This window comes from Moschus berezovskii, chromosome 24 (genome assembly GCF_049115385.1).
Source record: "Moschus berezovskii isolate FMDL1 chromosome 24, NW_MosBer_1.0, whole genome shotgun sequence".
NCBI classification, from domain to species: Eukaryota; Metazoa; Chordata; class Mammalia; order Artiodactyla; family Moschidae; genus Moschus; species Moschus berezovskii.
The window spans coordinates 49007236-49033477 of NC_142483.1; the positions used below are offsets into that span (position 1 = coordinate 49007236).

The following is a 26242-nucleotide window of genomic DNA, read 5'->3' on the forward strand; positions in this document are numbered from 1 at the left end:
GTTATTGGGGACTGAGAAACATGTAGCCAAATGAGATTCTGGAACAGTGATCTACTGTAGGGGTGTTGAAAACCCAGTCTGTTTTTTCTCATTCTGAACTCTGGAAATGCCCAGGTGAGGACTGTGGTTTTGTCCTCTGGCCCATGGGGAGCAGGAAAACAGCCCAATGGGAATGGAGCTTTGGAGAGGTGCCTCAGACAGGACAGAGGGGGATGGAACAGCCAGTAGGACCCACCGCAGAGATCTGGGCAAGAGGTGGCCCTGAAGCCCCCTAAACATCTATTAAGGTAGGCAAACTCTCCCTGCTTTGTGGCTGGTGAAGGACCTTTCATTTGATCTTTCCAAAGTCCTGGAACCAGTACAGTTTCTCCTCTTGCGTTCTCCTTTCCAGGAGGGATGACCCAGAGAAGTCAGCCCAGGCTTCTCCAGGTCCCAGCCCCCTCACATCAATCTGTGGCTTCCCCTTCCCCTCCCTTCGATCTCAACTGTGGCTCAGGAAAAGTCTGGATATCATTAAGGCAACAGCCAGCCCACCTCCAGTCCTACCCCCGGTCAACCCTCCAGTCAGGCCCAGCAGTGGCTCCCCACCACCTCCACCATAAAATCCACACTCCTCAGGTCATTCAAGGCCCTTCTTGTGCAGCTGCCACCTGTGTTTAGAGCCTCTCTCACTCCCCCAAGAGAATCAGACCTTCCAGGTCCTTTAATGTTCTATCCAGGTTTTGTCATGTTGCCCGGCCTTTGTCCAGGGCCAGCTTACCCACTGGGTGCAGCAGGCATGGATGGAGCCTCAGGCCCACAATACTTGAGGGGTCCATGAAAATATTATAACTTCTTTCAAAATCAGAAGGAAAAAAACAACTTTAAAGTTAAAGAGAACAGTTTAATATATAACACTGGTATCTTCATCTTTTACCACCACAGTTGTAAAATATATTCTAAAAATAATTTTTTTTTTTTTTTAATGGAAGAAGCAGCCCCCTCATTTTGCCCTCCTGTCATTTCTGGATAGCTTTGCATTGAAGACTCTGAGGCAACCCCTTCAAGGAAACAAAAGCCACGGAGGTTGTCCTTCTCTGACCTCTCACCCTTAGGCAGTTTTGTAGCCTGGAAAGCGCCATTGTAAACTTTCGATTTGTTGCGTCTCCCGTACCCCCATGGTACCTGCCAGTCAATTACACACACACAATTTTTCCCCCCATGGAGTTACCCGCTCCCCACCTGTGGCAGAGCTGCCAAGTAAGCCGTTGACCTAACTTCGGAAGAAAACTGGCAGAGGCTCAGCTTGGGGACCGGGTTCCCAAACCTTCAGCGACAGGCGCGGGGACCCACGCCCCGCGCGAGGCGCGCGCGGCCACCCGAGGGGGCGGGGCCGCAGGTCTCGCGCCCCGCGGCACGCCGCTGCCAGCCCCGCCCACCCCCGACCGGAAGGAGGAGGAGGCCGGTGCGCGGCTCCCTGCGTCCCTCCCCGGACGCACCCCCCTCCTCCTCGGCTAGTTTTCTAACGAAAAAGTGCTGCGGAGAATTCCCAGAAGGTCCCGGATGTGAAGTCAGCGGCGTGAGGTCACCGAGCCTGGTTCCAGGAATCTGAATGTTGTGGGGGAGGAAGGAAAGCGCCGAAAACAGAGGAGCCAGGGGAGTGAGTTGGAGCCGTGGGTGTTGTCGGCGGGGCCGCCTGGCTCCGCTGAGTCCCGCTCTTGTCTCCAGCTGGGTCTTCTGACCCCAGGAGATGTTCCAAGGAAAAAGACGCTTCACTTCTCCCATAGTAAAGAAATGCCAACTGAAACCAGTATACTGATCCAAAAGGAGTATTTATCCACTGTTGGCGGGGGAGGGGGGTGGAAGGATGGGAGAGAAGTGGAGGACAACCTGGCAGTAGGATCAGAATTTTAAATGAAAATGACCTTCGACCTAACAGTTGCGCGTAAAGTAGCTCTGTCACCTACTGACATACCTTGGAAATCGTACAGTATCACTTCTTTCACAGTTTGCTCATAACAGGTCATTAAAACCGGCCCATGTTAGAGTTGAGAGGTATTACATTCCTTCTTTTGATAAGAGTGAAAGAATTTGCAGCCATGTTTTTAAACCGTCACAGATGTTACTATTGTGGCCCTTAGTATACTTGTGTTTTCCAGTAAGTAAATTATCTCACATCATATCTAACAACTCCACGTGGGAGGGCAGAGATTCACTGGATTCATTAAGATCCCGCCCCCTCCGCTCCTGAATGAACCTAGGGCCCTGGTTCACTGCAGACCTCCGTAGATGGCACAGAAATGAATATCCTCTTGCAGGAGCTGGCCCCGGACATTGTGCTCCAGTTCCATCGGATGGCATCCCTGTTGGCCCTACAGAAATCACCATGAACACATGTGAGAACTGTGTGAGGGGGACATGAGGAGTGGGCCGTGGCAGGGTCTGCTACACAGACAAGCAGTTTTGTTCCCTTACATTTCATAAACGTGAGGTCAATGATCATTCCCACAGAAATCCCATTATCTTTATAATCGTCATCACGGCCTTGTAGGAGCACCTGTACCACTAGAAGTGAGCTGGCCAGTTCAGCTCAGTTCATAGTAAAGAGAATGCCACGGACTCCAGTTCAACTTAATTAAAAGAGCTTCACACTTCTTACACGTGATTGTTATCATGTGTTATATTTCCATTTTATTGTTACTATGATATGGTAGTATATCCCCAAATCATAAAAATGGATCAGTAGTTTAAAGGAGGTTCACTCAAGCGTAAAAATAGTACTGAAAATAGCAACAAAAATACTGCAGTATAAATTATGACCACATATACCAGGGTAAACGAGTGTGTAGGACGAGATAATTTTATACAAACAGAAAAAAGAAAAAGTGTGACTCAGATATGGTAACGAATACCTGAAAATGGAATTTTGTTAGTTGGTAATCATCTCCTTTAGTCCCAGAGGCATCATCTCTTATGAAACTGTCAAACGGTGGCAGGAAGCCCACTGAGACTTTTTGCATCCTCTTCACATCAGATCCTGTAAGCTAGATAGAAAACCAATCAAGTCGTTCCGTAACAAGGGTAAAATGTCCAGTGTAGTCAGGATACATTTTGTCACTAAAGACAAAAGATCAAACCCCAAGAGGCAGCATTAAAGTTGTCTACCTTACTGTGAAAACACAATTCAAACCATGACTTGTAAACTGAGTCGTAGGCTACTGAGGAAAAGCAGAGCAAGCTCCTGGCAAAATTACTTGATCAAACAACATTTTTGGATGTCACGTAAAATCAATGGCACATAGTGTGAAAGAGCAATGCTGTCCGGAGTGAGTGCTAACAGACAATGGGCTTTATTGTTGAATACAAACCACTTGTGGCAAGCCTTGTTCATTGTTGATCCAGAAATTTATTCCATCCCTTCTTTCCTAATAACAGATTCCTGATTTTGATCCATGCACCAAGGTCCCCAGTCTCAGGCAATTAATTACAAGTGGTCTAAATCAATCGTGACCAGCCCATTTTCCACTCTCCCAGTCTCCCTTGCTGTTACATGAGATCCGGTTCTAGTCAATGAAATATGATGACAAATCTGCTGAGGGTATTTCTATAAAAAGTTTCAGTTTTGTTTTTTTAGAAAATGGATATACATGCTGGTATCCCCCACCTTCCCCCTTCTTCCTAACTTAACTGTGGTCATGATGCTTGGACAGCCATCTTGCAAATATGAAGCAACCAGCATAAGGTCAGAGAAGGCAATGGCAACCCACTCCGGTACTCTTGCCTGGAAAATTCCATGGGCGGAGGAACCTGGTAGGCTGCAGTCCATGGGGTCGCTAAGAGTCGCGCATGACTGAAGCGATTTAGCAGCAGCAGCAGAAGGTAAAAGCTGAGAGAATTCTAGACACCAGTACTGACATTATGTCAGTGGCTCCCACCTTCCAACCTTCCCATTACAATACACAAGTAAATGATAGTGGATTATTGATCATTGAAAGCATTCCTATTGGGTGCACTACTAATGTGTCAAGCTCGCCACGTATTTTCCAAAAACACAGGAGGGAAATGTACCTGCTGACTTTTTGTTCTATTTCTCACTGAATTCCTTTGCAAGATTAAATGACTGAGCTTCTGGCTTCCAGTTAGGTTCAGCCACTGTGAGGCCCAGCAGAGAAAGGAGAGGGAAGAGAAAGAGATCAAGGCATTTAGTCCTTTGGTTTCCTGCCTGTGAGTCTCTGTGGGTTGGATGTATCCTCTAGTGGGGGCCACTGGTCTTCCCAAGGCAGCCAGCCTACCCAGTTATCTCCCTTATGGTAACCCCTGGACCCTACCTTCAAGCCTATTCGTAGTAACAGCTCTGCTGCTGCTCATCCAGGTTACTGCACCATCCCTTGGGGTGCTCCTATACCCACATGTTTGTAAGTTCCCCTTTGTAAATAAGCTTTCCTAAAATGATACTGTTTTGAGTGTGCCATTATCTCTTGGTATGCTAACTGATGAGATTTAAAAGAAAACACACACACAACTTGCATCTGAACACCAACCACACACGACTATATTCACAAAGACCAGCTGTCAGGCAACAATCTGGCTCCTGATCTCGATATGTGCAGAAACAAACAGCAAGAAGAGTCAATGTCCTCCATTCATGCCTCTCCAACTATGCCTTTTCAGAAGACTGCAGAGACATGGATAGAAAGTAAAAGACACTGTTGAACTAAGTATGCTGGCTGTTGAGGGTAAGATATTCACATGAGGTTTTGAAATAAGAGATGAGATACAGCATCCCTTTGTGGCGCCGATAGCTCTTTGCCGTAGGTGGCTGGCTCACTCAAGAAGCATCTCAGTGGCACATTCAGGTCTTAATTATCCTGAACCTTTGGCTTCAGGGTGAGACTATAACCATTTTTCATGTTGAGAATATTAAAAATTTTGTTTTGTTTTTTGTTTGTTTCTGGGGATATCAAGAATTCAAAGACAGAAGTATGGTGGCAAGGCTCACCCCTTTGAGAATATGACTTTCCCTACATTTGAAGGTTTTCTTCTCTTGGCAGAGAAATAAATCAATATAAAGGCAAGCAGTGGAAAAATTAAAAACAGACTATAAACCTTCAAATCATCAGACCAAAATACAAACACATGTGTGCTCACACACACACACACACGTCAAAGAAAACAAAAAAAATACACATGTAAACAGAAAACAGAGGAAGCATTAAAATAGGAAACAGCAGAAGATAAGATGACATAAGTAAGCATGATACATTTTATCAAGAAATGTAAATAAGGATAAACCCATCCTTAAAAAAAAAGATTCATCAGATCATAAAACAGTGTTCTATAGAAGAGATACATCTTTACCAAAGTAACTCAGAAAAGTTAAAATATAAACCAAGGTATAGGAGAAAATCCTGAGCTGAGGCTGCAGCATGACCAATCACGCAGGTGAATTCAGTCGCTCAGTCACGTCTGACTCTGCAGCCCCATGGACTGCAACCTGCCTGACTTCTCTGCCCATGGGACTTCCCAGGCAAGAATATTGGAGTGGGTTGCCATTTGTTCCTCCAGAGGAACAGTTACCACCAGTCAAGGTCAGATTCAAAACAAAATTGCTGAATGAGAGAAAAGGAAGTTAACCATGAGAGACATTAAGAATCTAGTTTTTGGAAATCTCTAGGCACCAAATAGCATAGCTTCAAAATCAAGAACAGGATATGAGTTGAGAATAACAATATACATACAGCAAATGCAAACAGAAATTTGGATAAGATACAAGTACATTTTAATTGACTTCAGCTCATGACCTAGTAAGAAACAAAAGAGAAAGAGAAATGTTGGGAATCTGAATAGTAACTAGTAATTAAATATGATAGAACATGAGGTACAAAAATCTCAAATAAAATACTACCAAATATAAATTAACAATACCTTCAAAGAATCATCCATTGTATCCAGGTAAGTTCATTCTAGTAGTGCAGGTGGTTCAATACTAGGGAATCTGTAATAAAATTGACCATGTTAACAGATCAAAGAATGGGCTTCCCTGGTGGCTCACTGGTAAAGAATCCACCCGCCAATGCAGGAGACACAGGTTCAGACCCTAATCTGGGAAGATCTCACATGCCGCAGAGCAACTGAGCCCATGCGCCACAATTACTGAGCCTGTGCACTAGAGCCCAGGGAGCCACACTTACTGAAGCCTGAGTGCCCCAGAGCCCATGTTCAGCAAAAGGAGAAGCCACCACAATGAGAAGCCCAAGCACCACAACTAGAGAGTGGCCCCCACTTGCTGCAACTAGAGAAAAGCCTGTGCGCAACAAAGACACAGCATCAGTTCAGTTCAGATCAGTCGCTCAGTCGTGTCCGACTCTCCACGACCCCATGAATCACAGCACGCCAGGCCTCCCTGTCCATCACCAACTCCCGGAGTTCACTCAAACTCATGTCCATCGAGTCAGTGATGCCATCCAGCCATCTCATTCTTGGTTTTCCCCTTCTCCTCCTGCCCCTAATCCTTCTCAGCATCAGAGTCTTTTCCAGTGAGTCAATTTGTTGTATGAGGTGGCCAAAGTATTGGCGTTTCAGCTTTAGCATCAGTCCTTCCAATGAACACCCAGGATTGATCTCCTTTAGAATGGACTGGTTGGATCTCCTTGCAGTCCAAGGGACTCTCAAGAGTCTTCTCCAGCACCACAGTTCAAAAGCATAGCCAAAAATAAATAAAATTATAAAAATAATAAAAGCAACTGGCTATTAAGTGTTAACCACTATTATGAAAAAAAAAAGTACATCAAAGGAAAACCACATAACATCTCAATACGTGCCAAAAAAGGCATTTGAAAAATGTCCCACATCAGTTCCTGCTTAAAACAAACAAAACCTTGGGAATTCCCTGGTGGTCCAGCGGTTAGGACTCCATGCTTTCACTGCTGCGCCTGGGTTCAATTCCTCAGGGAGGTAAGATCCCACAAGTCACATGATGTGGCCAAACAAAAAAAAACAAAACCATAACTGAATAGCTAAATTACATCTAGATGATGTGACTGAAAAATGTACTACTATTAAAGACGAGAATTCAGGATGACAGCAGTTTACAAAGGTTAATATACAAAACCCAGTAGCCTTTCTTTACATACATTAAAAAAAAAAACAATTTATCAGAAAATAAAATAGAAATTGCAGTTACAACAGCAAGCAAAAAGATAAAATATTCAGAACAATATTTAAAAGACATATAAGGGTCTTTATGAATATTATGCAGGGAACATTCTATACTGAGCTTTTGAATAGCAAAACACAATGTTATAAAAATGTCAATGTTCAATTAATGTATCAATTCAATGTGATTCTAACTAAAATACAGGACTCTTTTTAGGGGCAAGCTTGTCCAAAAATGATATGAAACTCAAATGAGGAATTAAATAAGGAGCCTGGAAAGCCCTGAAAAAGAAATGTAATATGATGGGGCTACATCTATCACATGATAAAACACATTATGAAATTATAATTTGTAAAGCAATTTGGTACCCAAAGATGAAATAGACAACCCAGTGGACCAGAGTAGAGACCAGAAACTGATTCCAGAACATATGAGAATTCAATTTCTGTTTAAGGTGACATTTTTTATCAATTGGGGGAAAAAAGAAAATGGAAACCCTATACAATTCCTTAAAATAAAAAAAAAAGGATTTATAAATTAAAAATAAGATCATAAAACTCTAGAGAAAAAAATAGGTGAATTTATCTATAATATTATGACAGGGAATGCAATAGACAAACACCAGGATGACTAGTAAATATTTAAGAAATTTGACTACATAAAAATGTAAAACTTCTGTATGACAAAATATACTGTCAACCCAGTTAAAAAGCAAACCAGGATTAAGTGCCACATGTGTGACAGACAGAAAGGCTTCTTTCCCTAATCCTCAAAGACTTTATAAAACAACAATACAAGTAAAGAATATAAACCCATGATTTAGAGGGAAACATAATGGCTTATAAGAACCTCAACTTCACTCATAATTAGATCAATGCAACAGTAGGGCTTCCCTGGTGGCTCAGAGGTTAAAGCGTCTGCCTCCAATGCGGGAGACCAGGGTTCGATCCCTGAGTCGGGAAGATCCCCTGGAGAAGGAAACGGTAACCCACTCCAGTATTCTTGCCTGGAGAATCCCACGGACGGAGAAGCCTGGTAGGCTACAGTCCACAGGGTCGCAAAGAGTCGGACACGACTGAGCGACGGAACGGAATTAAAACAGTAAGATCTCTTCTTGGTTTCTCTCATCAGACTGGCAGAGATCTGTAAGTTTGATAACACCCAGTGCCAGGGAGAGTGTTGGGAAACAGGCATGCTCAAATACTATTGGTTGAGAGTAAAATTGGTGCAACTTTGGAGAGGGCGATTTGGCAGCATCTGTCAAAACCCTTTGACCCAGAACTCAACTGCTCAGATTTTCAATCCACAGATCTAAACTAAAAAGTCTTCCTGTTTAAATAAACAAGAATGTTGGAGAAATGTGCTTGATTGAAGACAGTTCCCTTTCCTGGGTTTCACTTTCTACAACCGTAGCTCAGTGGGTCTCAATCTTTGATATGCATCAGAATCAATGGAGGGCTAGTAAGAACATAGGTTGCTGGGTCCCCGCTGCCCGAGTTTCTGATGCAGTGGGTCTGGGGAGGACCCAGGAATCTGCATTCTTAACAAGTTCTCAGGTGATGCTGGTGACTGCTGGCCTGGGAGTCACACCTTTAGCCTGTTACTCCTGAAGGTAATGTTATCTATCTCTGTGCTTTCATTCTGCCTGGTTCTTAACTTCCCATGAATAAATGGCATCATAGTTATTCTGCTTTGTGCTTGGTTTCTTTTACTCTGTTTTTAAGATTCATCCCTATCATTATATGAGACCATTGTTTGATTCATCGCTGTGTACTATTTCATTGTATGAGAAACTATAATTGTTTTCACTTACCTACTGGACATTTGTGTTGTTTCCAATTTCAAGCTGTTATGGATAAAGCTGCTATAACACTCTTGTGTCTTTCGGTGGACAGAAGTGCTTTTTTCTCTTGGGAATATATGGAGCAGTAGAATTACAAGATCATATAGTTTAGTCTTAGTAGGTATTGCCAAATTATTTTCCAAACTGATTGTATCAATTCACTGTCACACCAACGAGGTATGGCAAATCTGGTGAAATCTCAATCTTCCCACATTTGATACTTTAAAAAAATTGTCTTTTTGTTTTCTTTTTGAGCGACTAACACTTTCATAATATTATTAAAACTTAACAAAGCTGTTGATAGCTTATGGTGAATGATGTCAGATTCGTGGTCTCCAAAGAAGATTTAGCTTCAGGATCAGGGACAAGGCTTGATCACTCAGAGCTTTTGTGTGGCAGAAGTTTTATTACAGTGAAAAAGGACACAGAAAGCTTCTAACATAGACATCAGAAGGGGGACAGGGAGTGCCCCCAAACATTATCCTTTTAATCTTCATCTTTCCAATGGAAATGAATCAATTTTTTATTTTAAAAAATATTTATTTAGGATGAGGTTGTTTTTTATTTACCTAAAATTGGGTGGTCTGTGGATGCTGAATGTTTGAGAAACTCATGGGACTCCCCAAAGTATTCAGAAATTCCCTGAGGATGTGTGGCTATGTTTCTGCCTATGCATGTGCCATAGTCACAAATGGATGCTGCTCCAGACCCCACCCTCCTTGCCTTGGAACAGACCCTTCATTTCCCTACCAATAGGAAGAACTTACTTGTGATCCCAGAGGAAGATGTTTCTCATCATCAGCAAACATCTGGGGAACATCTGGTGAGCCCATCCCAGGACAAGGAGATGCTTTTCTAGAGAAAACACATCACTTATTTGATTCTTTTTATTCTCCTATATTTTCCCTTATTTTTTCCTTCTCTTCCTGCCTCCCAAATCCTATCAACCATTGGCCTCCCTGCTCTAAGCCCTGACTCCAGCCCTTGCCAACTCCCTGCCCTGGTCTCTGTTATGTCTGGTTTCCCTCATACACAGCCCAGCAGCCGCAAACTGAGCCAGAGACCCTCATTAACTCTAGAGCTCAACCCTGCCCCATTCCCTGATCAGCAGGCAGCATCTTCTAGATACTAACTCAAGGAATGTTGAAGGTGATAGCGTTCTCAGGTCTAATGACCCCGCTTTACAAACTGGAAGACTTGAGATAGAGACAGACAGACACACACAGAAAAGGAGAACTCCTGGAAGAAACAATTCCTTGGGATCCCCAAGGTCTACAACCTAGCAGACATAGGAGACAGTGCAGCTAAATATTTGAGGCGGGTGGGAGTGGGTGGGAGGCCACCTGCCTAGTAGCCCTAAAGGCTGAGTCACCTCCAGCAAAGGACACTCAGCTCTAGCTTTTCAACTCCTTCCAGGGCTGTCTCAGCCACACCCAGAGCTTCAACTTACCGGGTGTCTTCCATCCCCACTTCCAGCCTTGACCTCTCCTTGAGTCCCAGCTCTTGATAAATATTTACCCCACAGACAATTTATTCAATATCTTTTTTTGTTCTTAAGGAGCACAAGCAGAAAAGATAGTCAGGTATGGTCCCTGCCCTCCCAGTGCTCACAGACAACTCACATGGAAATGCATAAAGAAGTCATATATCTAAGTGGGTGCAAACCAGGCTGGAGATTAGCATCTTTGGAAGTTTAAATCAGGATGAGCAGGACACACCCCAAGAACTGACTGCTGGCAATCAGGGCTGGAGTGCAGTTATCAAGGGCGTGGGTTGGGAGTGCAGAGGTAAGGGCAGAACAAACTTAAGAAGGTATAGAACAGAACACCGTGTGCGTAAATTAAAACTACTGTGCGGTTGTACGGATGTTACAAATAAAAAGACAGACTGACACACATTCAAGACATGAAAATGGAGGCACAGGGAAGAGAGTGGGGGATGGGAGTTTGAAGAGAAAGAGGTGAGGCTGCAAAGGTGGGCAAAGACCTGCTTATTCCATCTTTGTAGGCCCCGCGGAGTTAAGACTTCATCCAGAGGGTGCTGGGAAGTCACTGGAGGGTGGGCTCCAGCCATCCAGACATTTCCCCCCGCAAGCCCCCCAGTTAGGCACATTCAAGGCATCCAGGAAGAACAGGGGCCGCAGCTTCCCCCAAACTCCATTCTTTCTTGGCAAGGTTAAAGGGCGGGCAGACCCCTCCTGACCCCCTCTACATTCACATCTGTGGCTACAGGGGCCCTACCATCATCTCTACCTCAAATGCCATGCAGTCAGGACAGGTCACCCCCACCCCCCACCTGCAGTTAGGTAGAAAGGAATCCTGAGGGCTGGGCTAGTCCCAGACAGCATTCATCTAGGACAGTCAGAGAAGAACCCAGAATGCAGCGGGAGCCGGACTGGGAGGGGGAGGGTCAGGCTCCCACAGAAGGCTCCCTGGAGGAGGCAGTGCGAGCTGAGAGGCCTTAAAGGAGATGGGATTCTGGTAAGCAGCGAGAGGGCCAGAAGGCGTTCCAGGCGAGAACAACACCTGCAGCAAAGGTGCGAGGGGAGAGCCGCTCAGGGCACGCGTGGTGGGTAGGGTCTGACCACAGCGGGTGGCCTTCTGGCCCAGAACTTGCTGCCCGGGCATGCACACACTTTTCCCGGCGCAGTAATACTGCGAGAGTTGGCCCCAAGTCAGGAAAGGCCTTGGCGGGAGCAGAGCAGGCAGTGGGCCATTTTAAGTGGCCAGGGTCTGGCTCAGAAGAAACTAGATTTTTTTTTTTTCTTTTCTGCAAGAAAGGGATCTGGTAGCGGTGGGGATAGTGTAGGCTGGTTCCAGAACCCCCTAGCTCAGGGCTTCTGCAGAGTCTCTGGCTCCTGAGCAGAGGTGAAGGTCAGGACTAAGGATGACCTTCTCCCTCACCCCATTATCTCTACTCACCCACCTCACCCACCTCTGGTTCTCCAGATTATACTTTCCAGGCGGATCTGCGAGGAGCGGGGGTAGGGGGAGGTGGTAGGAAGGAGGGTGAGGAAAGAACTTTTGACGGCATTGCAGTCAACTGCCTCGGGCAAGATTGGGTCAGGGCGTGTAGGGGGCCTAGGCTCTGCCACCGCCCGGTGGCCTGACAGACCCTGCGCGCCGTTCTGGGCCTCAGTATACCGATCTGTAAACGGGGGCTGCAGGGAAAGGTAGGGACCTTCCCGATCCTGCTCCGCCGGCGGGGAGCGTCGGCGACTCTCGGAACCTTTGCGGGAGAGGGCCCGGAGGAGGGCAGCGGAGGGGGCTGGGGGCCGAGAGCGTCCGCGGCGCCGGCGCAGGGTCAGAGTCCGCAGGGAGGCTGGCGACCGCTGCGCCGGCTCGGGCTGGAGCGGGGCGGGGCGGGGCCGCGGGCGGGGCGGGGCCGCGGGCGGGGCGGGGCCGCGGGCGGGGCGGGGCCGCGGGCGGGAGGCCCGGCGTGCGTCAGCGCCGTGAGTCCCGGAGTTTTCCACTGACGAGGAGGGCGGAGCGGCGGGCGGGGCCGGCCTCAGCCAGTCTCCCGCCGCCGCCGCCGCTGCCGGACGCGCAGAGCGAGGGGCAGCTGGGCCGAGTGCTGCCCGCTGAGCGAGCGCGGGGTCGCGGCGCAGGGGGCGTTCCCGACCAGGACGTGGGTCGCGGCGTCGCCCTTGCCCAGCGTCCGGACCTCAGGTCAGCAGCGGGGGCTCCGGGCCGGCGGGACGGGACTTTGGGGAGGGGGCGTCCCGCACGGAGGGCGCTGCTGCCCAGCCCCTGACGTTTCTCCCTCGCCGCTTTGAGAGGGCACTCGGGCGGGGACAGCCCGGTCCCGGCCGGCGCGCCGCGGCCGGAGCCCCGGAGACGACAGGCGCTGGTGTTCCGCTGCCCTGTCCCCGCCCCGTCGCCGGGACCCCAGGAGGTCCCGGCGCCCCGACCACCGGGCGGGTGGCGGCTGAGCCGGGGGTGCGCGCGGGTGGCGGGGTGGCGGCGGGCGCGCGTCCGCGGGTGAGTTCCCTTTTGACCCAGTTGCCTGAGAACTTTTCAGAAGTTCCTCGCGTGGCCGGAGCAGGTGACATTTGTCGCCTTCCTCCTCGGGCTCCCCCCTGGGGCGGGTGCCAGGGCTGCGGCGAGTGCCCGGCGCCCGTCAGGGAGGGAGTTGGAGGGATGATGGAGGAGTGAGGCTCCGTGAGTCACGGACCCCGGCAGGGGGCGGGGGAGGGGGAGGGATTGTGTCGTACGCTCACCTGTTTGTCAGTCACCGTCACACGCAGAGGCCACCGCTGTGAGTCACGGGTGCAGCTAGCCGCGGGCACCCTCGGGCACACGTAGGCTTCTCCCACGCCAGTCTGCCTCCCCAGCACCTGCTTCCTCCCGGTCCTCAGTTTCCCCTCCCCGGGGGCCCTTCCACTGGCAGGACACTGTTGAGATGCCCACACCACGGCAGCCGTCACACACTTAGTCACTCCAGCTCCCCAGCGCAGTCACACACACAGCCCACGCTCCTGACACAAGAGGGTCCTTCCCTGGCTCCACTGCCCACCCGACACCTCCGCTCAGATGTCTCACAGCCCTCTCGAGCAGAACTCATCCCTTACCCCCAAATCCTTAACATCACTGCCTTTTTTGGTCCCCACCTCCAGAAGTCACCAGGTTCCCTTCCCCTTTCTCCGAAGCCTCTGGCATGTCATCTCTCACCCACCTCTGGCAGCTCCGTCCAAGCCGTCACACCCCCTCCTGTCCCACCCCCTCCTGTCCCGTGCTGAGCCATCTTTTTAAAATGCAAATCTGGTATTGTCACTCCCTACTTCAACCCTTCAGTGGCTTCCTGTGCCCTTAGGCTAAAGCCTGCCCTGTCAGCCCTGGCTCCCAAAGTCCCCTCCCAGGCAGCCCCTTCCGCTCCATCTCTCTCTGCCTCTCGCTCCTCAAGTCCCTCAGGGTTACGATGCCCCCCTCTCTCTCTGGAACTTTTACTCCATCCCACCCTTTCCTCTGAGAGACATGTCTTCACTCCCAGCTGTACCCCTTCCCGCCCTCCATTCCAGCACTCAACAGGGTTCATAACTCATTTTCTATTCCCTAGTAAACTCAGAGCTTCCGGGGGGGCAGTATTGTCTGTGTCTTGCTCCCTGTATTCCCAGTGTGTGACATAGTGCTTGGTATGTCATAGGCGCTCAATAAGTATTTGCTGAGAGAATGAATGAATGAATGGCGGTGAAGGGGGCCTTGCTTAGGTGGAGGAAGCAGCCTCTGTCAGGTGCAGTTTCCCTTCTGCAGGAGCAGTTGCCTCATGTAGTCAGCAAACATTTGGCACCACCTCTCCAGTGCCAGGCCCTGGAGGCCAAGGCTGAGGAACTGTCCCCTCCCCCTGAGGGACGGGTTGGGAGGGGTGGGGATGTGCCTGGGCCTTCTGCTTGCCCTCTCTGGGCTGCCGTGGCTGTTCTTCTAGCCAATACCCATGGGGGTGTGAGGTGCTCACAGGTGTCCTCCCCTTCTCCGAGGAAGTAGTTCCAGGGGGCCTGGGGTCCTGTGACCCCAGGTACTGGGGAGAGCTGGCCTGGCCTGACCAAGACCTGGGGCTCTGAGGTTAAAAGACACATTCTTCAGATTCCTGAAGGAGGGTGGAGGCAGCTGAAGGTGCCCCTTTTCCAATACCAGCTCTGACGTGGGACTGGGACATTGGGACTGCTGAGGTCGAAGAGGAGTTGGTGTGACTTTTCAGAGGCCTGGGGATTCCCGCCCCTTAAACAGTCTTTGTTTGCTTGGTATCCAGGGTGAGGTGGCCTTCCCTCAGTTCACACAGTGTGGCCTGAGTGTGTAGATAACTGTGGCAAGGAGGGAGGGAGGCCCCCCGCCTCGTCCTGGACTGTCAGCTCCTGTGAGTGGTGACGGCAGGGAGGGCCTGATTCTCAGGGCCCAGGCAGATCCCGGAAGAAGCCTGGTTCTCTTTGATTCAGGGTCTGTCTCCGGGGCTCCTGGGGGTGTGGTATTTCTGTCTGGGCCAGCTCCTGGGAATTGCTTTTCCTTCCTCCAGGACCTCGGAGGGGGCTGTGCTCACCCTGGGAACAGTGCCACGGTCGGTAGGGATCTTGATTCCTGGGTAGCTGTGGAGGGCCCCTCCCCCACCCTCTGACTCACTGTCTGACACTTTTCTTGGACTCTTCCACTATCTTTCATTCCTTTTCTGACTTGGCCTCTCCTTGTCTCTGGCTGAGTCTTTTGGTCTCATCTGCCTCTGCCTCTCAGCCTCTGGATTCCCAGGTGGGGCAGCCGAGCACAAGATCCAGGGGCTCCTCCTCGCCGCCACCCCCCACCACCACCCCGGGTCAGGGAGGACATGAGTCCCTATTTCCAGGTCTGCAGATTTTGCTAGGTGCTCCTCACTGGGAGGTGCACCACGGCCATGGCTCCCCTGTGTCCCCGTCTGCCACCCTGGAGTTTACAACCCTCTCCCCTTAAGCTCCCATTCTGTAGACGTCCCTGAGACAGAGCCAGGGTGTCTGGTTTGAACGGGCTTCCCTAACACTCCTTCTACTTGTTTACTATTGGGGAACCTCCTGAGATGCCTATGTTGGCACTTGCTGGCAGCCGGAGCTTCCTTTTCCTGCCCTCAGAGCTACCCCCTCCTGGGTGCTATTCTTGCTCAAACCCTCAGGCACAGGCTGGGGGATGGGCACGTCTGCCCCCATCCCTACCCCAACTAACTGTGACTAGAGCAGGAGGAGGGCACACTGACCAGTGGCCCCCAGAAACTCCAAGTGCCTAAATTGTCCTCTGTGTATACCTGATCTGCAGCGCCAGCCTGCCTACCTCTGATGGTCCTCAGGAGCCTTCTCTGTGCCAGACTCTATTCCAGGCACAGGCACAGTGCCGACCAGCAGAGAGGCCTTCAGCCCGGCACGAGGGAGATGAGCAGTGAGGTGGTCACGGGAAGGAGCCATAAGGGCTGTAATGGGGGAATCCCATGACTCACGGAGGTCCAGAGAGGCATGTAGTGGGGAGGAGGAAGGGTGTCAGGGAGGCCCTCTGGGAGATGACTTCTTAAGGGGTGTGAGGCTGGGTTCCAACTTGTGCAAAGGCCAGGAGTGAGAAGTCATGCCTTCTCAGTTGGGGCAACTGCAAGTTCAGCTGGAGTATAAAGTGAGGGGGATGGGAAGAGTCTTGCATGATGAGTCTGGGGGCTAGGCATGCTTCGGCCTCTTGGAATTGTGGACTTCATCCTAAGGGGGCACCCCTTAGGGAATGATTCTCTGCATGGAGATGTTGGGCAGACACTTGGTTTAATAAGATCATTCTGGCTCCTGGGTAAAGAGTGGCTACAGGGAGAGGGCAGGAGACGTAGACAGTGTCAGTGGGACAGGGACGTAAGGGTAACAGACTTTCAGAATTGAAGGTGACATATGTAAAATGCACAAAGTAGATGAATCTTGTGTGTGCAGTGAGATGTTTTAGACACCCATGGAACCGCCACCCAGACAACACAGAACATTTCCAGACACTACTACCCCCTCCCGCCCCTGGGAAAATTCCCTCATGACTGTCTCCAGTACATGCCCTTTGCCACCCCCTGGGTAATCACGATTCTGACTTGTATCATCACTGATTGGGTTTGCCTTTTCTTCACCTTCATTCACATGTAATCTTGTGTCTGGCTTCTGTCACTCACCGTGCTATCAGTGAGAACCATCTGTGTCGTGTGTATCCAGGAGCTCGTTTTTTTTTTTTCCCCTCCTCGGTGTAGAATGACACATTCAGCAAGCATTTACCACTGTTCTAAGAACCTGACATGGATTGATTCACGCAAACGTCCCAACCCTGTTCAGTTGTAAGACAGATTGAAAACCCAGAGAAGTTAAGGAACTTGCCCAACATCACCCAGTCAACTGATAGCCACGCCAGGGTTCAAATGTGAGCAGTATGGTTCTGGAGCCGAGGTTCTCTTCACACTCTGCCGGGCAACCTCTGTGGTACCTGCCGTGCCGGTGCCTGGCCTTGTGTGGATCGAATGAGCTAATATGCACTCGCAGGACTGGGTGCCTGGATGTGGATGGAGGGCGACAGGAAGGAGTTGAGGATGATTGCAGGTTTCTGGCTTGAGTAACTGGGTGGGTGGCAGTGCTGTTACTAAGGTAGGGAACATAGGAAGAGGAACAGATGGCATGGGGAGGTGGGAACAGAGACAAGGACTTCGATTTGGGGCCTGCAGAATTCTGTGTTTCTAAGGGGTGGCCAGGCAGAGACCAAGTGAGCATTTGGTTTGAGGGAGTCTTTGGCTTAGGTGTGTGACTGGGAAGACATTCAGTACCCTTTAGGCAGCGTCTGGAGTTGGGGAAGAGATGGGATCTCACAGTGGAATTGTGGTAAGGACAAGATCCTTGGGCGTGGTTTGTCGTGTGTGTTTCTGTGTCTGGGTGCCTCTGGACTCTGCGCGTGCACTAATGTGTGTGTCTGCGTGTGTGTGTGTGTGCATGCATCTACCTCTGGGCCATGAGTTCCCCCATCTCCTGGGAGAGTCTTCAGGTCAGCTGAGAGCTGGGTTGTTTTTGTTTGTGGTTTGACCCTGGGAGAGGTGGAGGGTGCCAGGCCTGAGAAACTATCTGCTGAGAAGCCCCCGGAAACACCTGTGCGTCCTCTTCCCCGGGGCTCAGCATTGTTGGGGGGTTGGCAAGTCGCGGAGCTTCACTTGCTGCTCTGGTGCCTGTGAGGAGAGGCTGTCCCTGGGATGAATTTTACCCAGTAAGTTGGTTGGACAGCACGCCGCCTAAATCTGGGATCCAGGGACTTCGTGGGAGGCTAGGCCAAGGGGTGTTTCAAAAGGACACCTGAGCAGGGGAGATTGCCAGCCTTCTGGTTGGCTTTTCCTGTTCACTCTCGTTTCCTGTGATGGCAGTGGGGGAGGGGCCCCCCAGCACTGGGGCCTCTGCACCGTTTCCCCTTCCTCCTGGTGACCTCCTGGGGCCCAGCCCTGAGTGCTCAGGACGCACGGAGAGACCGGGTAGCTGGGCTCAGCCCTAAGGACCGAGTCCACTGGGGATTCTTGAACAGTGGAAGAGGCTGTTAGGAGGAGGAACCCCAAGTCCCCTTCCCTCGTGTGAGGCCAGCCAGACTGTGAGAACCTCTGGTGCTCTACTGAGGAGGGCTGAGACCCTTAAAGGGGAGACACAGCAGGCGGTGTGTCCTGGGGTGCTCCAGGTCACCTGACCGCAGACAGGAGGAGCGTGGAACCTCAGCGTGGCCGGTCAGTTGCACTCCAAGAGGGTTTTTGTTTTTTAAGGGGAGAGCATATCTTCCCTTGAAAGTTAATTCAAACAGGGTTAGAAATTGGAGTGGAAGGCAAGATGAAGGTGAATTTTGAAGATCAAACAGGAGATATTAAAGAGCCGTGAAGCCCAGGTGGCTCTGGTCCCACAGTCAGGCCTGGAGGCAGGGGACTTCTCCTGTGGGCGGGGGTTTCTAAGGGAAAGTCTGAGCAGCTCCATCATGGGAAAGTTGTGTGTTGGAAATCAGGGGTGGTGTCCGAGCCAGCCCATTCCCTGGAGTACCCTGGTCGGCCTGGCCCTGAGCGAGGGCCTGTCACCAGTGTGTGCAGGGCGGCGTGTCTGTGGGTGTGCTGGGAGGGAGGAGGAGGAAGCAGCCACTGTACGAGGGCCGTCCGTGCAGGCTGTCGGCATGCACCCAGCCACACACACACACAAAGGCACACAGATGCCGCCGTGTGAATCACCCAGCCAGTGAGTCAGCCCCCGGGATTCCTGCGGGGAATGAGTGAGGCCCATCTGTGGTCTGCTGTGTGCGTGTGTAGGTGGGTTACAGGAGGCAGTGGAGGGGAAACTTGGGGGCAGAGGTGGTGCCAGTCTGCAAGCGCCGGGGTGAGGGCTTGAACCTCAGTGCTCCATCCAGTGCAAAGCGGCCTCCTGGAGTCCTGGCCCCGGCAGGTGGAGCTCCTCGGGGAGGGCCTGTGCATCCTTGGGGGTTGGTGGGAGAGGCGATGACCGGGCCTGGGTGCCCACCTCCTGCCCTCAGGCCTGCCACCTAGAGCTGTCCCGTTCTCATTCCAGGCCAGCTGTGCCCGGGTCCCAGAGCACCCTCGCCACCATGGCTGGGCTGCTGAAGCGGAAGTTTGACCAGCTGGATGAGGACTCTTCCTCACTCTGCTCGTCCTCTTCGGGCCACCGCTCCCCATCCTGCTCCCCCAGCTCCTCGGTCTCCCCGGCCTGGGACTCAGATGAGGACAACCCCTGGGATCAGCTGCCCTTGCCTGACCGTGACTTCTGTGGCCCCCGGAGTTTCACTCGTGAGTCTCTCTGCCCTGGGAACCCCATCGCACCCCTCTTTCCTTCCTCAGGATGAAACTGGGGGGGCCCTGATGAAGTCGTCCTGGCCTCTGGAGGTTGTGTCCCCACCCCCAGCTCATCCACTTCCTGTCCTACAGAGGTCACTCGGGAATGCCGGCTCCAGCGGCATTCACCTTTGACCTTGGGACTCTGCAGCTTGGAGTCATCACGTTCAGGGCAGAGCTCCTTGGTGGCCCCGGGGCCTTCCCGCCCATCTCTGCCCCTCAGTTCCAGTTTCGTTTCTCCCAGCTGGCTCCCTGTCCTCTACCAGCTGCCCTGCCCAAGCCCCACACCCCACGCTTCTGTGCTGCGGGGCCTGTCAGGCCGGTCCTTCACCAGCTAAATGCTGTTTGGCTTTGCTTGAATGCAGTGAAAAGGTTTTTTTCCCCCAGTTAGTTTTTTAAGTTTACTTGATTCTGATTTCAAACTGACGAAGAGGCCCTGAAGTGTTTCTCCACCTTTCTTTTCATTATTGCACCCCCTCAACACCAAGAAGCACATGGAGACATTTTTTCTCTGATCATCCCCACCATGATGTCTTCATACCACAGATATGTCTATTTATGGACTATATGCAGAGCTGTACATTATACATGAAAAAGGATAAATTTTAGCAGATACAATCTAACAGTACATTAACTGACTAAACTACTACGGGTTTACTGTAGAAATCCAAGGATGGTTTAATACTGTAAAATCGAATCATATAAGTTTACCAAATGACTATGTCAGAGGAGGAAAAATATGAGAGCTGCTGTTTGATAACATGTAATATTTCTTCTGGCAAAAGTAGAAGAGGACAGCAGAGGATGAGATAGTTAGATAGCATCACTGACTCAGTGGACATGAATTTGAGCAGACTCCAGGAGATAGAGAAGGACAGGGAAGCTTGGAGTATTGCAGTCCATGGAGTCGCAAAGAGCTGGACACGGCTTAGTGACCGAACAACTACAACAATAGTATTCCTTCTAGATAAAACCCTTAGTATGATAAGAATAAGTAAATTCTACTCTAAATGATAATACATGTTTCAACCCAAAACCTGGTATTAGGATTGATAAGGAAACACTGGAAACAGTCCCACTGAGTCAGGAACCAGCTGGGGGCACTGTCTGTCACCACTGTTTGTTAACATCATTCAGGAAGTGCTAGCCGAGAAAATGAGAATTAAATACACTTGATTAGAACAGGCAAAATTGCCATGATTTGCAGGTGGCCGAATGTAATAAATTCAAGAATAGGTATATAGAAAACCTGTTAGGAGGGAATTCCCTCAGGTAGCTGGGTACAAAATTAATATTATATTAAGTCTAAATATACAGCATCACCAAGTTTTGATTATTTTATGGTAACTTCTTATGGTTCAAACTAATAATATCAGTAGTATACAAATATATGTATCGAATATGCCAATACATAGCTTACTAATTGACATACTTAGTAACTTATAAAGCGTAGTAGACCTTTTTAAGCTTGTTGCAAAATGCAGAAGTGATAAGGGAAAAGCTCAATATACTTTTGATTTCATAAACCGTAGAAATTATTTTGTAAAACCCCACAAGCAAAAATAACTAAAATATTTGTACAGATAGGTTAGACTGGTGATTAATGTCTGATACGTATACAAAGCTCCTACAAATCAATACTTTAAGAACTATAGAAGGACTTCCGTGGTGGTCCAGTGGTAAAAACTCTGAGCTTCCACTGCAGGGGCACACGTTCAATCCCTGATCTGGGACTAAGATCCTGCATGCCTTGCAGCACAGCAACCCCCACACTCCCCCAAAAGAAGAAAACAGTGAAGGGGACCTGTAAATGGCTTCTAAAGATGGGAAAGACATTTAATCTTTAACACATGCTCTCATTTGGACTAGTAAATAACAATGAGCCAGTGTCGACACAGGGTGATGTTGGACTTTTATCAGCACCAGTGTCAGCCAGGCTGGCACCTAAACTCAGATCCCTTTCTCTTCTGGGTAGGGTGGGAGGGTTGTGAGCGGAGATGGTTCAGCATCACTTCCCGGGGGTTAGGCCCTGCTTCATGGAGAACTAACGCCTGCCCCTCCCCTGCCTGTCTTCCAGCCCTGTCCATTCTGAAGCGGGCTCCCCGGAAGCGCCGAGGCCGAGTGGCATTCGATGGCATCACCGTCTTCTACTTCCCGCGGTGCCAGGGCTTCACCAGTGTGCCCAGCCGTGGCGGCTGCACCCTGGGTATGGCCTCCCGCCACAGTGCCTGCCGCCGCTTCTCCCTGGCTGAGTTTACCCAGGAGCAAGCCCGGGCACGGCAAGAGAAGCTGCGCCTACGCTTGAAGGAGGAGAAGCTGGAGGCGCTGAGATGGAAGGTGGGGAGACCTTCTCCATGGCCCTCGCCCTCGGGCTGCTCTAAAGTCCTAGCCTTGGGGGAGGATAAGGGTCATGGTGCTTGCCATCTTGCTTCTTGTGTATTTGGGAGGCCCATGAGGCTGACTGGTTTGATGAGAGTCTGCTGCTGAATTTTCTGTAGGCAGATGGGTATAGAAGGGCTCCTATTGCAGGGCCAGGGGGCGTGGTGCCTAAATCTGCCTGACCTTATTGGGGAGGGGGAGTAGATGGGACATAGGGGTGTCAGTGTATCTGTCTGTCTCGGGGAAGGGGTTTGTCCACGAAGTGGGGAATGAGGCAAATAGGAAACCTCTTTCTGAATGCCCTGAGGGCGTGTTCTTGGCTGTCGCATTCACTCCAGCATCCACAATGCCCAGCCCAGAATAAACACTCGGGGGCATTTATTAAGTGACCGATGCTATGGGGGTTAAGACCGTGATCCCTGTCAGCCTCTCACATCCCTCCTCGTTCCCCCGGACACAGCTTTCAGAGACTGGCGTGCCCAAGACGGAGGCCGGCCTGCCGCTTACCGTGGACGCCATCGATGATGCCTCTGTGGAGGAGGACTTGGCAGTGGCCGTGGCAGGCGGCCGGTTGGAGGAAATGACCTTCCTCCAGCCCTTCCCAGCCCGGAAGCGACGGGCTCTGCTGCGGGCCTCAGGTGTGCGGAGGATCGATCGCGACGAGAAGCGAGAATTGCAGGCCCTGCGCCAGTCCCGGGAGGACTGCGGCTGTCGCTGTGACAGGGTCTGTGATCCTGAGACCTGCAGCTGTAGCCTGGCGGGCATCAAGTGCCAGGTACTGGGGCTCGGCGGGGCTGGGAAGGCAAGCCTGGGTCAGGGACTTCTCCGGGCTCCAGCGGATCCTCACTGGCACCTCTGTTTTCTTTACAGATGGATCACACAGCGTTCCCCTGTGGTTGCTGCAGGGAGGGCTGTGAGAATCCGAAGGGCCGTGTGGAATTTAATCAGGCTCGAGTTCAGACCCATTTCATTCACACGCTCACCCGCCTGCAGCTGGAGCAGGGGGCCGAGAGCCTCGGGGAACTGGAGGCCCCGGCTCAGGGTGGCGCTCCCAGCCCCGGCGAGCAGGTCCTGGCCTCTGCGTTCCCCCTAGCCAAGTCTCCCGTGAGCAGCGAACTGGGCGACAACAGCTGCAGCAGCGACATGACTGATTCGTCCACAGCCTCAGGCACCAGCGAGGCCCCGGATGGCCCTGCCCACCTGGCCCTGCCCGGCCCTGGCTTCCAGCCTGGCATGGATGATGATGACCTGGCTCGCATCCTGAGCTCCAGTGGCTCTGAACTCGGTGGACAGGAGGGAGAGGAGGAGGGTGGGGGTGTGGGCAGCCTGGACAGTCTCAGCTGCTTCCACCCAGCTGACATCTTTGGTACTGGTGACCTCACTGGCCTGGCCAGCTGGACCCACAGCTATTCCAGTTCCAACCTCACGTCAGGCATCCTGGATGAAAACGCCAACCTGGATGCCAGCTGCTTCCTCAATAGCAGCCTTGAAGGCTTGGGCGAGGGCAGCCTCCCTGGCCCCTTGGTGCCAGCCAGCACGGACGCCGGCCAGAGCAGCTCAGTGGACCTCAGCTTGTCCTCCTGCGACTCCTTTGAGCTGCTCCAGGCCCTGCCAGACTATAGTCTGGGGCCCCACTACACCTCCCGGAAGGTGTCTGACAGCCTGGACCACCTCGAGGTGCCACACTTCACCTTGCCTGCCTTCTCTCCCCCTGCGGAGGCCAGCACTTGCTTCCTGGAGTCCATCATGGGCTTGACTGAGCCCTCTGCCGAGGCCCTGGCTCCCTTCGTGGACGGCCAGTTGTTTGAGGACACCACCCCGGCGTCGCTGGTGGAACCTGTGCCTGTGTGAGGGTTAGGGTGCCTTTTCCCAGCCCCAAGAACCCTGTTGCTGCTTTGTTGTAATTTGGGGGCTCCCCAAGGTCTGTCTGTATGTAATGGTCCCCGTTGGCTGGCTCCCATGTGGGCACTCCAACTAATTTTCATGCAACACTCTGGACTGATTTATTTATTTTTGTAACGTTCTGTGCTGAAGCAGGGAGAGGAGGGCACTTCCCCTTTCAGTTGCCCTGTCCCCCTATGCCCACACCTTCTCTCCCACATCCATGGCGCATGCCAGGAGTGGGAAGAAATGTGGCTTCCCTGGAACTTTGCAGACTCCTTTTCCATCTTGTATGATGTTCCTAAGCCTGAAGACAGCCACATGAGGCTGAAATCAGCCACCTCTTATGGTTTCTTCTGCCACCCTGAGCCCTAGACTCATGGGTGACTGGATCCTCTGGACTGTGAAGACTATAATTTATTTCCCGTAATTTATTTGGAGACTAGGTGGCTGGCGAGCAATGCTGGGGTTGGGGGTGGGGCACAGGACCCTCCCCGCCACCCCCAAGTCCCTTTGCTGATAGTGCTGCAACCCTGCCCTTGCTGGGGCTTCGATGTAGACCAGGTGTGGGTGTGAGCCCTCTGTCTCACGTGGCGGCAGCCATGCTCTGGATGGCTGAGCAAGTAGGGGCAGGGGCTGGGCTGGGCTGGGCTGGGCTGACCAACCGTGACCAAAACCCTCTTCTGCCCCACATATCCCCCTCTCCTTCCTGTCCTCTGCCCCATCTCTCCCCCTCCCCCCGCAAAGGCTGCAACTTTTATTCCAAGGCCTTAAATGTAGGAGGGGGAAGCAGGAGACCCAGAGAGGGTAAGGGGCTGCCTCAGGGCCCACAGTAGGCCCTGGACCATTCAGGGCTTTCTGGGCACTGCACCCCAGCCTGGTCCACCTGCCCGCACCCTAAGGCCAGTTGGTCGGGGGTGAAGGGGGCTCCTTATGGCTTTCATGCCCTTTGTTTGCTGATGTTGGATTTTGCATCATAATTTCTGTATTGTCCCTGAGTATTAGAACTATAATTTATTCATTTTTCCTCTGTGTCTGTGCCAAGAAGCCCAGGCTCTGGGCCTGCCCTCCTGCCCAGGAGGCCTTGCCAGCCTGCGAGCTTGTGGGAACACCTTGTACCTGAGCTTATAGGTACCAATAAAGAGGTTCTATTTTTAACAGCGTGGTCTGCATTTGTGGAGCTGGGAGCACAGGTACACCTCAGGAGGTGGTGAGGTGGGAGAGGGAAGGGGAGACAGGCCCTGCAGGGCAGTATGGACACTGAGCTGCATCGGGGATAGGCATGGGGGACACACAGGACCTCCTTCCAGACCAGCCAGTCAACTCAGAGACGGAAGGCCAGCTAGAAGAGGCTGGCCAGGCAGATGAAGCCATCTGAGGGGTCACCTGGGTGGTAGTGGGGAGCAGCAGCAGAGCAGTATTTTGGGACCGGGCTGTCTGCTTGGGACAGACACACCCACACCGGGCTGCGGCCAGGCCCTGAGGGTGAAGGCATCCCCTCCAGGTGAGGGCGGGCAGTGGGATGTGGCTGGCGCAGGCCCTGTGAGGGACTGAGTGGCAGAGGTCCCCAAGGACTTGAGCACCGGAAGCTGCAAAACATCTATCTGCACCAGCCAGACCTGTCTGACCTGTCCCTGGAAGCCCGGGCCAAAGGCCAGACGAGCAGGCTGCACCCTGCCCCAAGGAGGGGGCTGGAGGAGCAAGGCTGACCTCAGCTCTAGGAATGATGATTTATACAGGTGCTGGACAGAGGAGCCTGGCGTGCTGCAGTCCATGGGGCCACAAAGAGTTGGATACAACTTAGCGACTGAACTACAACATGTAAGTGCTAGCAGGGGGCACCAAAGAGACCTGACTTGGGTTTCCTTTTTCTTGCTGTCATCTTCTGCCTCTGGCCTGTTTGTTGGGCTCCCCTTATTTCCTCTCTATGGCTTACAGGTTAAGAGTATAGACCCAGAGTACCAGGGTTTGAAACCCTGCTGTTATACTAACTAGTGAGGTGACTTATGCAAATTACTTCCTGTCTGTGCCTGAATGTCCCCTGAACTGTCTAAATAATGTTACTCACCTCACAAGCTTGTTCAGTTCATATATAAACCGGCGCTCACAGGAGCGCCTGGAACGTGCAGGGCTCTGGTGCGTATCTGTGACTTCCCAATCTGTTTTCAAGTGTCTGCCTCTCTTTCTGTAGGTTTTATCCTCTTCTGCCAGTTCTGTGACCCTATAGGTATGTATTTCTTGCCTCAGGACGTGTGGACATGGTCACGCAGTCCTATCGTCAGTGGAGTGGCCATTAGAGAACTCGTGGTTTGGAGTCTGGCCTGCGGTGGGGCCGCCTGTTCCCGGAACTAGCTTAGGCAGGGACAGCCAGGTCTTAGGCATCCTAGTTCATTAAGTTGCCTTGTGTACTCTGGAAGCCCAATGCACTTGTGATTGCTCCAGTGTGCATGATCCAAAACCTGGGTCTCTCCAAGGGTGCTGAGCTGTCCTTGGACCAGCCTGGGGGTCTGGGTGGCAGCTCCCCACAGCTCCAATACTCTGGTTGGAAGCCCCAGCAGGTTCCTATCCCATGGCCACAGCCCATGGTTGGACTAAGGCACCCATTCCCCAGCTAGGGCCACAGGGGTACCTTTCAACATAATCCACCCCTAGAAACTAGCTTATAAAACAGATCATAATAAAGGCAGCTGGCT

At 51.5% G+C, this 26242-nt stretch overlaps 1 protein-coding gene and 1 long non-coding RNA gene across 7 annotated transcripts in view; one reads left to right on the forward strand and one right to left on the reverse strand.

The window, feature by feature from the left end:
* LOC129548132 (uncharacterized) overlaps positions 1-13641 on the reverse strand; it is a 111465-nt gene extending 97824 nt beyond the window's left edge. For 2 of the 3 annotated variants that reach the window (XR_008684271.2, XR_008684265.2), the window contains exons 1-4: positions 11913-12319; positions 9746-9833; positions 5905-5974; positions 1222-5780 (exon numbers count right to left, since the gene is read on the reverse strand). This is a non-coding gene — a long non-coding RNA (uncharacterized LOC129548132). Of the gene's footprint in view, positions 1-1221; positions 5781-5904; positions 5975-9745; positions 9834-11912; positions 12320-13197; positions 13372-13548 lie in introns of those variants that run through there. The other variant, XR_016036234.1, reaches the window with a different exon arrangement.
* CSRNP1 (cysteine and serine rich nuclear protein 1) lies at positions 11417-24707 on the forward strand. Of its 4 annotated transcripts, none has more exons than XM_055414607.2 (5): positions 11417-11514; positions 19009-19244; positions 21367-21626; positions 22129-22443; positions 22539-24707. In XM_055414607.2, exons 2-5 carry the CDS (start codon positions 19046-19048, stop codon positions 23517-23519), a joined length of 1755 nt encoding a protein of 584 aa, XP_055270582.1. In that variant the 5' UTR covers positions 11417-11514; positions 19009-19045; the 3' UTR covers positions 23520-24707. The 4 variants fall into 4 exon arrangements, with proteins under 4 accessions (XP_055270582.1, XP_055270581.1, XP_088687926.1 ...); XM_055414606.2 differs by lacking the exon at positions 11417-11514 and adding an exon at positions 12474-12646; XM_088831800.1 differs by lacking the exon at positions 11417-11514 and adding an exon at positions 12914-17686.
* The last annotated feature ends 1535 nt before the right edge of the window (positions 24708-26242 follow it).